Here is a 14025-nt window from a genome sequence, read left to right on the forward strand (position 1 = left end):
TCAGGGGGCGGAGTCACCATCGGTTCTAAAGTAGAGGAGGCGAGTTGGGGTAACAGAAGTCAGCGATCTGCAGTTTGGTTGAAGGAGTTCAGTAACCGTCATAGTCTTTCCAGTCTCATCGCGATGTGTGCTAGTGCTGCGGAATTTATTTCTGTGCTTAGTTTCTGGGGTCCTTTGAAGGCTGATCCCAAAAGCTATGGGGAGATTGTTCTTCAGCGGTAAATTTTGATTTTATGCTTTTAGAATGTTGCAGGCAGGGATTAATTTTCTCTTTTCTTCAGGTTCACCCAAGGATTTTTTTTTTTTTTTTTTTTGTCTCCAGATTGTTCTTTTTTTTTTTTGTTTTCACTTGATTATCAAGTCTTAAATTTTTGAAACCACGTGGTTTATTTTTCTTAGTCTTTCACTCTTCATCGTTCTTTCTTGGCTGACTTGGTATAAACGTTAAATGCATGGAAGTTGCAGTATGTAACGTTTTCTTACAAACTGTGATCTAATGGTTAAGTGTGGATTGCTCATCACAAACGTTAGCTGTATGGCTATTTCCACTGTTAAAGTCCTTGATGCTTAGTGTAGCGGTTCAATGGTGTAGTTTGCAATGCAACCAGTGGTTGAAGCTTTGAATTAGACTAAGCATGTACTTCATAAAATGTAGCTGCTCTTTTTTTTCTGTTCAGAATGTTTCCACTATGGCATCAAGATTCAAGAAGTAACTTGTAATCTGCTAATGAGTTATTGACTTTTATAGGATTACTACTGCATATAATGCAGGTATGGTCCCGTTTTCCTGTTGGATATCTTCATATATTAGACTTGGTTTTACTCAATCTTCTGAATACCTGTGCTTTGGTCATTGAACTTTTTTTCCCAAAATTCATCAGTTTGTCAGGTATTGTCTGAGGAAATTCTCATCCTAGTTAACTTATCAGGTGTGGGTTGGGTTTTTTAGTTGGCAGTGGTATGCTGCTGCCTTGCAGTAAGGAGACCTGGGTTCACTTTGGTCTTCCCTGTGTGGAGTTTGCATGTTCTCCTGTGTCTGTGTGGGTTTTCTCCCAAAGACATGCCAATTAGGTGCATTGGTGATCCTAAATTGTCCCTGTAGTGGGCTGGTGACATGCCTGGGGTTTGTTTCTGCCCTCTGCTGGCTGGGAGTGGCTCCAGCAGACCCCTATGTTGGGGATAGAGCGGGTTGGACAATTTTTTTTAATGGCCATATTATCGAATAATGGATTGCAAGTCTCTACCTTTTCATATTCCCAGCTTGTTTGAGACCAAACCAGATAGCCAGAAGCTGTTCCCCAAGTTTGCTGCCCTTCCCAAAGCGCAGCTGCAGAACAATCCTGACCTCCAGGCCCATGGGGGAATTGTCTTCTGCAAGCTGACAGAATTCCTGCAAGACGGAGGACAGGACAAGAAAATTCTGAAGGATCTGGCAGAATCTCATGCCAAGCAGCACAAGATCCCTCGGGTCTACTTTCAGGTACTTCTCTTTACTGGATGGAAAGGCTTGATCTGATTGCCTTGCTTAGTAGAACATAGTAGTTGTAGGGTTGGGTTTGTGACTGTAGTGTAATATATCTGATACCCTTTCAGAACAGGGATGACTTTTAGAAGCCCTTTTCTGTAACATTAATGCAAATGCCTGGGTAGTTATATACTTTGGAATTCAAAGGGGTTTTTAATATGGAATCTCAATAGTGTCCCTTAAGTCAAATGGATTTTGAGGGTCTTTAGTAAAAATGTGCTCAACTCTACATCTTTGCACCTCCTGCCTGGTACACAAAAGGGATGATAGTCAATGTCTGGTAAACTTGGGTCAACATCTTCTAATCTGCATGTTTCTATAGTCTCTGGTATACACCTCGTCTGTGCAAACTTTTTTTTTTTTTTTTTTTTTGTGTCCAGTCAGAATGTCGTCTGAATTATCTCCTGTTAGTCTTTCATCCAGATGGTCTCTAATTGAGTGACCACTCTATAGGTCCAGTTGGGGTTGTCTCTTGTAGTTTTGGTTGCACAACTGGGTAATTGGTGGTCCTTCCACAATTGAGCAGCCATGCTAAAGTGTTTCCTCATCATGAGGGTCACAAACTACTGGATAGTGCATGGAAATGTTTTTCTTGTCTTCAATGTATTAAGACTGGCAGTGTTTTAGTGTACATGGAGGTCCTAGAAGCAGTTAACCAAGTTCTGATTTCTCCTTGGTACTGAATTGGTTTCTTGGCTATAAATGATGAATTGTAATTCCTTTACAGATCATCAGTGATGTCATTTTTGAAGTGGTGGCCGAGAAGATTGAAGGCTTTGGCCCTGATGCTCAAACAGCCCTGAAGAATGTGCTGAAGACCTTTCAAACTCAAATGGGAGAATGCTATGATGAGCTGGGATTTGATGTATTGTCTTGATAAGATTTTTTTGACTCCTGTAAGAATAAAACTACAAAAGGGATAATGTGCCCAGGGTTTTCTATTTGACTAAATTATTTGATCCTTCAGGTGTTCTCTAGGGTGTTTAGAAACCACCCCTTGTCACCTCCAGGCAGGAGGTTTGTCCTCATGACCAGGATACAGTAGGTCCTGTATTTTGGACTAGGAGCCAATGTGTGACTGGCTTGGATTGGTTTGCACCAGGGGGGTATTTTTCGTACGTGGATTACTCGCTTAGCCGGATGTAATTGTTGACGATTTGGCCTGATCCAGCAAGAGTTTCAAAAAACCGACAGATCCAGGAAGTGTTGTCATAGCAACACCTCCAAATCCGCAAACCTGCTCGGAGCAGGTTTGTTCTGCGTAAACAAGGATTAGTTTACACACGTGATCAGTGACGGTGCGTGGAAGTCATCCAGTCAGGGCTTCGCCGTTCATGAATGAGCGACCAATTGATATCGGTGCGCAAATTATACGAAGAGAATTTCATATAAAGAGGGTTTTGCGCGATTGGCAAGATCCTTTATTGCCCCCGGAGGAAATTCTGTACGAAAGATACCGCTTTAGCCGAGGGGGAATATTGTACCTCAAAGATTTATTAGCTCCGTATATTCGAAGTAAACTCGGCGAAGTCGGGCTCTCACAATCCCACAGACAGTAGGCATTGCTTTGAGGTTTCTTGCAAGCGGCACTTTTTTATATACTGTAGGTGATGCGGAACATCTATCAAAGTGCAGTTTGCCAGGTAATTCGTAAAGTCTGTTTGGCTCTGAATCATTTCCTTCAGGTTTTCATTGTGTTTCCTGGACACCTGCATGTGCAGACAATAAAAAAGGCGTTTCATGCCATTGCAGGTAGGTAATACACAGGCTAAAACACCCACAGTTCCATAAAGAAGCCCACAATCAGCCTAACCTTCTCATAACCAGGATTTCCAAATGTGATTGGGGCACATGGAACTGATCAGAGTGGAGTTTGATCAAACATTATTTGGAAAGTGTACCTCTAATCCTGATGAATAATCAGACACCGTGTCTTCATCAAATATTTGATCTTCGTTAATATCTCGTTGGTCAGACACAGGTTCAAGGGATCTGACATTCCCTGAAACTGACTCCGCAAAAAAGAGGGCTATATGGAACATACCTATGGCAGACATGGAGGACAAATATATGCAATGACCATCCTTTACCTGAAATGAAGTGACCACTGCATCCTGCCACTGGTTCTGAGGAGTAGCTTCCCCATGGAATGCCCTCAGAAACAGGGCGATGGGCATTTTGCTGGAGAGCCAACTCTTCTGCAGGGGTTAGGTCTGGACCGTGTGGACCTCCACCTGTTTTTTGCTTGTTTGTCTTATTAGCTTTAAAATTAATGTTTTATATATTATATATGGTTATTTATGTCAACAGTTCTTTAAATAGGTATATACTAATATTTACCAGTTTGAAGTATATTCTTGTACTTCATTTTAACCTGTTCTCCTTGTGCTCACGTTTGATCTGGAGTAATGACATATTAAATAATAATTAATCTGACACATAGGAAATGAAACGCTGCATTCAGTAAGTACAATGCATACTACTTAACGTTTAATTTGCCGGTCAGTTTTGCCAGCCGTCTTTTCTGGTTTTGGCTGCTTTTGCAGTGTTACCCCTTGTGCATATTAAATCTTGAAATTCTTCGTGTCCTTCGAATAAAAGGTCTTGCGCCGCGTGTGTGGAAAAAAAAAAAAATGCGCCCGTTCTTTCGTCATTTTGTTGCAGCCTATCAAAGACTTGCTGATGTTTTCTAGACTCATATATATATATATATATATATAGGCTTTTCACTCCGCGCGGGTGCGCGCATTCATCTCGTATTATTAGATCCAGCTACACTAATCTAATACACAGCTGCGTTTGAAAAACCGACTTATCTGGATGAGAAATTGATTTGATCCAGATAATGCTTGCTCAATTGTAGTTGGCTAAAGATTTACTACACAAGTAGTGTAAACAGATTCAACTTTGCATAGTAGCTCTGCAATACTAGTGGATTTGGTTATCCTAGGAAAAATTGTGTTGCATTTTGGAGTTTCATAGTGACCTGAGCAGCTCGGGGACTTCTACTACAGATTTTTGGTGCTGCTTCTGGTTAGAAAAATGTAACCTGGCACACGTGTTCCTTACAATTTGAAAACCCATGTACTGTGGGTGTTGGGTTTAATCTTCCACATCATGGATTGTAGGCTCCTGCTATGGGATGGGCTGGTGCCCGTTTTGAAAGCCAAGGGTTCTCTTTCCCCCTGGTTTAGTATTGCTGACTTTTTTGGTAATGGTTTGGGACCACAATTACTGTGGCATAATATATTTACAGGGCAGGCTTTTACTAACCGAAAGAGTATGTAAATTAACTTTACTGCAGGTAAAGTTCACTGTCCACCAAGAATCCTCGGCTCCAAATGGGCATCTGAAAAACAAGCCTGGATGTGTCCCGTTCAAGCATGCCATGGGCTTTTTGTCCCAAGGCTACATTGAATGACTGGTTTTAAAACCACCTTTCGAAAATCGCACTATTAAATGAAAAGCCTTTAAAGTGAACAAAATTGTAACTGCAGCTCCACCTTTTCAAATGAACTTGAGACCCATTTTAAGCATTATTCACTTTAAGTGGTTTATCAACATATTTTGTAATGATCTATACATAGACACTAGTCTGTGTGAAGGTCTTTAGCGCTTTTGATGCTTTCTTATGCAGAGCACTGGAATGTAATCTGGGTTTCCATTTGTGTAAAGTCAGAATTTGAGTTTAGAGTTTTAGATGAATTCAGCAATGGCTTAAAATAGGGTCCTTTCTGTTTAGCTTTCACTTTTACAGGCTTCATGTTGTCGAACACATTGTTCAGTCGTTGGTGACTTATCAGACCTGGGGTCTCATGACTGTGTGTAGAATTCCCACTAAAACAGGGTGTAAGGACAAAAACAAATGTGCATATGCAGAAAAATCCAGACCCCTGAATGTGTGTGTATGCCAAATTCCACATTCTTGCTCTACATCAATCCCATAAAATGTAATGTATGCATCTGCTGCCTTGGTCCCCAATGCCTCCCAGAATTACATCTCTTTGAAAATGCAAATCATTGTAAATAGACCCTTTTCAGCATTGTATGACAAGACCATGGCAAAAGCACAGGGAAAATAGGATTTCGGACAAATACCAGGTGGAGGCAAGGAAAATGTATAATTTTGTTGGCTTAAATGCTAGGTTCCCAACCTTTTTTGGGGTCCGAGCCCACTTTTTCAGAGTGCTTTGATAGTGCCCCTTTGGGTGAACTATACTACATATTTTAAAAACAAGGACAGATTTTGTTAAAATTTAGATATTAACAATATTGGTGTATTGCTCAGAGTAGGATTTATATAAAAAGAGGGCTGAGCTTAGTGTGATGACACAAATTTTTTTGATGTTTGGTGCCATTTCTGTCATCGGCAAGCTTTTTCTTTTAATAAATTGTAGACCATGCTAAATATGAGACTTGTAGATTGTCTAATTCGTGTTGCCATCAGGCAGAAGTGGGTTTTTTTTTGCCCCCAATGAAGATGCGTGTCCGTGAGATTTGTTTGGTGAAATCCAGGGATGTTAAGTGGCTGGCATATAGTGTAGGCCAGGGGCTTGACAAGCAAAGACCCCTTTTTTAAAGTAGGTCCACGTAAGTTTTCCTTTGGATGTGATCTGAAGGTATCTTCCTTTAATTGTAGGTTTACGTTTGCTCTGAAGGAATTCCGAAACAATCTGGTATGGATAACTTCTCACATATTTAGAGTAATGTTCAATAAACCTGTCAAAACTTGCATAGATTCAGTCTTATAGACATGTGTTAATCTTGTAAGGACTTGAATGATCTGAGATTGGATGACTTGTGGAAACCTGTAAATGTAGCAATACCTACTATTTAATACAGACGGGTCATTCTTAATGGACATTTAAAATTGGTTGAAACATGCATTGATGATTTTTAGTATTAAACTTTTCAGCACATTCTTGTATTGCCCAAGGGGGTGGCGGCTGGTCCTCAACTCCCCCTTAATGTCTTGGACCAGAAATGCCCCCTTGGTGTTCTTCAGTGCCCACCAGTGGGCGGTACCACCCTCCATTGGGAACCTTAGGTTTAAATATTGATAAACAAAAGGAAGTTGAGTGACGGGATGTTGGAGAAACTCGAGTTCAAGTTCCCAAAGTCGCACGGTTCCTGAAATAGTGGTCAGATATCAGACACCATGAAAAGGTGAGTTATATCCCAACATCTGAGTGTCATATGGAAGCTTGCTCAGGTACAGAGAAAAGCAAAAAAAAAAGCTTAATGTCAACTTTAATCTTGAAATTTCCACTTTAATCGTGTAGTTTTTTTTTTTTTTTGTCATTAAACCAGAACGTAGTCAAAATTATTCTGAAAATAGTTTAATTTACTAGTTTCTCAAATCCCTTCGTAACTAAAGTAGCACTTTACATGATTTGTATTTTGAGTGTTCAATGTGCTCTGTGTGTGAATTACTACGTGCTTCTGAAATGGGCTTCTTCTATGCTGGCATTATACATTATATTCATGATATTTACAGCTCTGTGAACAATTTAAGTACAAAAATGTATACTTTTCATGATAGGAATTAAAGCATGTATTAAACATGGAACCATGGTGGTAGTGAAGAGCTGGAGCCGTGACCAGAGACTGTTCGTGCCTCCTGAAAGATGCTTGGTGCGCCGTGTATGACCTTCGATGAAATTAAATTATTGCAGCAGAATACCATCTTTTAAACGTACTAACTTTCAATTCCTGTCTTTTTTTTTTTTTTTTTGTCCAAAAACACAATTGCCACACAAGATCTGAAATGTCAAGCCATATGTAAGCTTAGAAAACTGATTCTTCAAACCTTTTGTGCTTTTACATGTTTAATTCATTCCATCTATTCAGGGTCGCACCAGTCACAGCAAGCATATGGCGGGAGGCAGGTACAATCCCTGGATGAGGTGCCAGCTCATAACTACCACTGTCCATCGTGCCCACACATTTAGTATACATTATTTAAATGAAATAGAAGTATATAGTGTAATATACAGCATATACTTTATTGCATTTCATATTAAAAAGGATATCAAGAGCTCCAAGAAGAAAGCTCCTGGAAATTTAAATCGACTTAGATATCAGTCTTCATCAGTAAATTCGCGCTGTCTTCTATTGAATTAAATTGAGTTCCTTTATTGTTATTGTATGGTAAAATGAGATTCAATATGCAAATCCTCCATAGTTATTTTTCTATAAAGTGGTAAAATAATTTGATCAAAAACAAAAATGTACTATATGAAAGCACGGGTGGCTCAGGTTCTGCAATATTACAACTGTAGTGCAAGTTTACAGTGAGGTAATTGTACTTGTATGTACAAAGTTCTACCAGGAGCACTTGATGGACTGATTGAGTGTGTTTATATATCTTGGGATGAAACTGTTTCTGAACCGCGAGGTCCCTACAAGAAAGGTTCTTGAAGCATTTGCCGAATGGAAGAAATTCAAATAGACAGCTGTGGCCGCGAAGCCACAGCTCGAAGCTGTATTCTGATAATTCTATCCACTCTTGACACAATCTGTCATGTTTTCCAATCCGCTGCTGTATAGCTGTGATTCCGCACTCAAATACAGTGGGTTAAAATACTTTGAGTGGTGCACTGAGAGTAACAACGCTAAAGCATCTATGGTATTTGGAAGAGTTTAGCCATTCTGCGTACTATTGTTACAGGTTGATTACAATCAGAAGCCTTAAACTAATAAATGATATGCGGTTAATTTGACTGTATTTAATAAAGCCACATAAGGGATGTGAATCTAAAAACAAACTGTAGCACTGCTTTGACGCTGTGTGCCACCAGTTTGCAAAACCGAGCCGATATTTTGCTTATGCAATGGATTGAGCTGGCATGAGAATGTGTGTGGCTTTACACCAAGTTTACTTTTCATACATTGCAATATTAGCATGTGTACGCCCATTTATACATGAGACCGTTGGACTTCATACTGATGATAAAGCTGCTTGAATGAGTAATAACTTTCTCTTGACTATGTTGGGTTATTTTCATTTGTCTCAATTGCAGCATTTCAGACTGAAGGCAGCACAGGTTGGTGGTCACTAGGATGGATGTTGGAGATCAAGAAAAGGAGAGTGAGGGCAGAGCCAAGGATGAAATGGTGGAAGATGAAAAAGGAAGATGGAAAGATTAAGCTCAGGGAGGAGGTAAGACAGGCACTGGGTGGCAGTGAAGACTTGCCAGATAGCTGGACAAATACAGCAGAAAGAGTAAATGTGTCCACAAGAAGGGTGCTTGGCATGATATCTGCAAAGAGGAAGGAGGAAAAGGAAACCTGATGGTGGAATGGGGAAGTACAGGATAGTATACAGAGGAAGACATTGGTGAAGAAGTGGGATAGTCAGAGATATGCAGAAAGAAAAGGGTGTAAGGAAAAGAGAGATGGCGAAGGCTAAAGAAAAGGCATATGAAGAGTTGTTTGAGAGGTTGGACTGATTGGCTATGCAGAGGAACCGAGCTAAGAAAGATGTGCAAAAAGTTAGGGTGATAAAGCATAAAGATGGAAATGTACTCGCCTAAAAGGAGTATGTGTTGAGCAGATAGAGCACTTTGAAATGATGATGATGAATGAAGAGAATGAGAGTGAGATTGAAGAATGGATGATATGGAGATAGTAAATCAGGAAGTGCAACGGATTAGCAAGGATGAAGTGAGGAAAGCTATGAAGAGGATGAACAATGGAAAGCCTGTTAGTACAGATGACATTTCTGTGGAAGCATGGAGGTGTTCAGGAGAAATGGTAGTGGAGTTTTTAACCAGATGATTTAATGGAATATTGGAAAGTGAGAGGATGTCTGAGGAGTGGAACATAAGTGTACTGGTGCCGATATTTAAGAGTAAGAGGGATGTTCAGAGCTGTAATAATTAGTGGGGGATAAAACTGATGAACCACAGCATAAAGTTATGGGAAAGAGTAATGGAAGCTAGGTTAAGAAAGGAGGTGATGATTAGTAAGCAGAAGTGTGGTTTCATGCCAGGAAAGAGCACCACAGATGTGATGTTTGCTCTGAGAGTGTTGTTGGAAAAGTATAGCGAAGGCCAGAAGGAGTTGCATTACGTCGTCTTAGACATGGAGAAAGTGTACGGCAGGGTGCCTTGAGAGCAGTTGTGGTATTGTGTGAAGAAGTCGGGAGTGGCATAGAAGTATGTAAGTGTTACAGGATATGTACGAGGGAAGTGTGACAGTGGTGAAGTCTACAGTAAGAGTGATAGATGCATTCATCGTGGAGGTGGGATTACTTCTTGGATTGGCTCTCAGTCCTTTCTTATTTTCAATGGTGACGGACAGGTTGTACGACGAGACTAGACAGGAGTCTCCATGTACTATGATGTTTGCTGATGAGATTGTGATTTGCAGCAAGAGTAAAAAGCAAATTGAGGAGGTGGATGACTTCATGGGATCAACAGTACAGGGTTAAGGGGGATTGTGGAAGAGAGATAACAAAGAAAGTGCAGATAGGGTGGAATGGGTGAAGAAGAGTGTCAGGAGTAATTTGTGACAGATGGGTATCAGCAAGAGTCAAAGGGAATGTCTACAACATGGTACTTAAACCAGCTATGATGGATTGGAGACAGTGGCACTGACCAAAAACCAGGTGACACAGCTGGAGGTGTCAGAGTTAAAGATATTTTTTTTTGGGTGTGATAAGGAAAGACGAGATTAGAAATAGTAACATTAGACGGTCAGCTCAGGTTGGACGGTTTGGAGACAGTCAGAGCGTCACGATTGCTTTGGTTTGGACATGTGCAGAGGAGAGATGCTGGGTATATTGGGTAAAAGGATGTTAAGGATAGAGCTGCCAGGGAAGAGGAAAAGACGAAGGCCTAAGAGAAGGATTATGGATGTGGTGAGAGAGGACATGAAGCTGATGGGTGTGACAGAGCAAGATGTTCAGGACAGCAAGATATGGAATGAGATGGTCCGCTGTGACAACCACTAATGGGAGAAGTTGAAAGAAGAAGTTCTCCTTGATACAGGGTGGGTGAGGGTCAAGTTTAAAAACATAAATATAATTTCATATTTCTGTAAGCTGTATTGGTCGAGGTAGTGTGAGGAGCAGAAATTGGCTTTTTAATGTTAGAGGGAACAAGATAAATGAAAAGGCTGTAAGGAGAAGGAAAAGGAAAATAGTAACCCTACATCTCCTTAGGACTAACAGTAGCTGGAGGTAAAAACAAAAGTGGATTCTAAAATGTCAGAGAAATGGGACTGTGAGAATTGGAATATTCCATGCCATCAAAAATAACCTCACCATGCTGATATCTTGATAAACCAAGGAGGGAAAAGACTTGAAACATCTATCAATTTGGAGAGCCTTACTAATCATCCCCTGTCTCTAACTGGCTATCTCTCACCTCTTCACCACCTAACAGCTAATGTGTGTAGGGAGTACTGGCAGAAAATGGATGCTGTTGCATCATTTAGGGGGATGTTGCACTTGAATGGAGGATGAAGTGGATTCCTGCACACTACATTAATAAGACCTGTGCAAAATAAACGTAAAAAAATATTATTGTGAAAGACTGAAGGTTACAATTGCTAACCTGAACTAGAATTACTAGACATCCACATTTCCAGGGGCAGTCATGTATATCTTGTTTAATTTTGGAGTTCCAATGTATTTAAAAATAATTCTCATGTGTTTACATTTTATACATAATTCAAATCAATTTTGTTTTAAACAGGCAATCAGATATTCTGTGTTTATGAAGCTAAGCTTACAATCTGGGAACTGCGCACGTGTGATATCATGGTGCTTTGTTTTCAAATATCGTGCTCTAACCACGTGCTTAATCTACAAACTATGACAATGTGATTGTGCTTATTTAACTAAAGAGAGAATTTAAAATTCTATAAAGGTGTATTTGTTTCTAAGTAAAATAAAATGGCATGTCAAACACGTGGAGAATTCAAAGATATTGCTCAAAATCATAAAGATACCAAAAGAATAAGTGGGCCAGGTAGGCCAGAAATTGAAGCAGACAAAATGTATGCAAGCGTAAGGCTGTTCACGTATCAGTCAGCAGGAGAAATAAAATATGATCTGAGCGAAATGTTTAGAAGTGGGACGTCTGTCATCCCAACTGTTGATGCCCATTATTCCACTGTTTGATGCTGATTGTTCATGTGATTACATTCAGGTTTGTCGTGATTGATGCGTTTTCTTCAATCAAAATTCAACTGCTAAGGAACTGCAATACATTTTCTATTCTATTAGCTGTAACACACAATCTGTGAACATGAATTAAAACGCAATATGGTTATCTATTGATTTTAAACTGACGTGAAAATCATGTGCAAAAGTGAAAAGTAATTGATCAGTTGGTTCATATGTTGTATTACTTCATAACACCAAATTAAATTAACCATGTACATATGTATAGCACTGCAGTATAGTTAGCATGATGGACTGCATTTAACTTTGGACAAATAATTTTCCAATGGATCACATGGCTGGAAACGTACTTTGTGCTTACCACCTTCAGATTTCATTTTAACCATCTTAAAAAAACAAATTGGCGGAGAGATAATCAGAGATAAAGTGACCATCTGCTTTGCTGCTAGCATTACTTTCGATAAGGGACACCCCTAACCTAACAGGCCTAACACCTCATGAGATATTATTTTGGGGTCCTTAAGTATCTTTTAGCAATTATAAATGAAGTATTGCAATACTGACTAACAATGAGCAAAACTCTCAATTTCTTTACACTAGCAGGTAAAAGCTGCTTTTCCTAGCACATCGATGATGACGACAGCATTTAAATTTGAACCCAGGGATTAAGCTGCAGCAAAGGTCTACAAATGAACGAGTTGTCCAAATGCAATGGGGAAACAAGCCATACCAGAGAGGAGATCAAGCCGTGGACCAGACCATCGAGGAATTGACCACTGGACAACATACTGAAGTGACAGTTAAAAAGATCACGGGTCCCTGCTGCTAACAACTTAACTCTGCTGGTGACAGTTAATGCTGAGAGATCATTGTAGGTCTCTAATTGTAGATGGCGTCTGATGGCATCTTATCAAAGAGTTTGATATTAATATCCTTTGGCTTTGGGATGTTGGACCACAAGGGATTTTTTCACACTTTTATTCTGCAAAACTGTCATTCCAAATTCATTTTCCTTGTTTCTTGTTGGCAGCTCTGACTGTTCTTTCTTTATCCTTCTTGAAATGAACACTCTAACTTTAATTTTATCCAGTTGTTTGATAATACCAGGTACTTGAATTCTTCTTTCATTAGGGATCAGAATCACACCCCAATATCTATTTTTCTACAGCAGTTTCTTTCAAGAAAGAGATTTGAACCAAATAGTTATGAAATGTCTAGACAGAGTTAAAGTAGGAACATCAGATAAACCTCACAGTTTATTAGTGGGATTTTACAACCCCAAATCAGAAAAAGTTGGGAAAGTGTGGAAAATGTGAATAAAAAAAGAAAAAAGCAAGTTATAAATTCTCCTCAAATTTTATTTCATTGCAGACAGTATCAAGTGACTAAGTGTTGCAGGTGTTAGTTTGTCCCATTCTTCCTGCAAACAACGTTTTAGGTGCGCAACAGTACGGGGTCTTCGTTGACGTATTTTTCATTTCAAAATGCGGCAAACATTTTCTATAGGAGACAAATCAGGGCTGCAGGCAGGCCAGTCAAGCATCCGCACCCTCTTCTTATGCAGCCATGCCTTTGTTATGCGCGCAGTATGTGGTTTGGCATTGTCTTGCTGAAATAAGAATGGGCGTCCCTGGAAAAGACGTCGTCTTGAAGGCAGCATTTGTTCCTCCCAAACTGAGATATACTTCTCAGCATTGATGGTGCCATCGCAGAAGTGCAAGTTACCTTTGCCGAAGGCACTGACACAACCCCATACCATGACAGACCCTGGCTTTTGGACTTGTATCTGGTAACAGTCTGGATGGTCCTTTTCCTCTTTGGTCCGCAGCACACGGCGTCCATTTCTTCCAAAAAAGATGTGAAAAAACGATTTGTCTGACCACAATACACGTTTCCACTGCACAATGGACCATCCCAGATGCCTCCGAGCCCAGAGAAGTCGACGGCGCTTCTGGACACTATTTATTTATGTAGGGCTTCCTTTTGGCACAGTACAGTTTTAGCTGGCATTTCCTAATGTAACTACGTACTGTAGTGCTTGAGAGTGACTTCCTGAAGTAGTCCTGAGTTATACCAGTTATATCATTTATTGATGAATGACGGTTTTTAATGCAGTGCCGTCTGAGGGCTCGGAGATCACAGCCATTCAGTTTAGGCTTGCGCCCTTGGCCTTTGCGCACGGTAATTTCTCCAGATTCCCTGATCCTTTTCACTATGTTATGCACTGTAGAGGGAGAAATGCCCAAATCTCTTCCTATCTGTCTTTGAGAAACGTTTTTCTTCATCAGTTCAAAGATTTTTGCCCACATTTGGTGGCAAACTAGCGATCCTCTGCCCATCTTTGCTCCTAAAGGAGTAGGCCTTTCCT

At 40.1% G+C, this 14025-nt stretch overlaps 2 protein-coding genes across 4 annotated transcripts in view; both read left to right on the forward strand.

The window, feature by feature from the left end:
- Positions 1–14025, forward strand: part of LOC114662021 (myoglobin) — a 213702-nt gene that overhangs the window by 16464 nt on the left and 183213 nt on the right. The window lies entirely within an intron of this gene.
- On the forward strand, positions 52–2427 carry LOC114662012 (myoglobin). The gene is made up of 3 exons (XM_028815293.2): positions 52–218; positions 1261–1480; positions 2253–2427. Exons 1-3 carry the CDS (start codon positions 124–126, stop codon positions 2400–2402), a joined length of 465 nt encoding a protein of 154 aa, XP_028671126.2. The 5' UTR covers positions 52–123; the 3' UTR covers positions 2403–2427.

Source organism: Erpetoichthys calabaricus, chromosome 12 (assembly GCF_900747795.2).
Source record: "Erpetoichthys calabaricus chromosome 12, fErpCal1.3, whole genome shotgun sequence".
In the NCBI taxonomy this organism is placed as follows: Eukaryota; Metazoa; Chordata; class Cladistia; order Polypteriformes; family Polypteridae; genus Erpetoichthys; species Erpetoichthys calabaricus.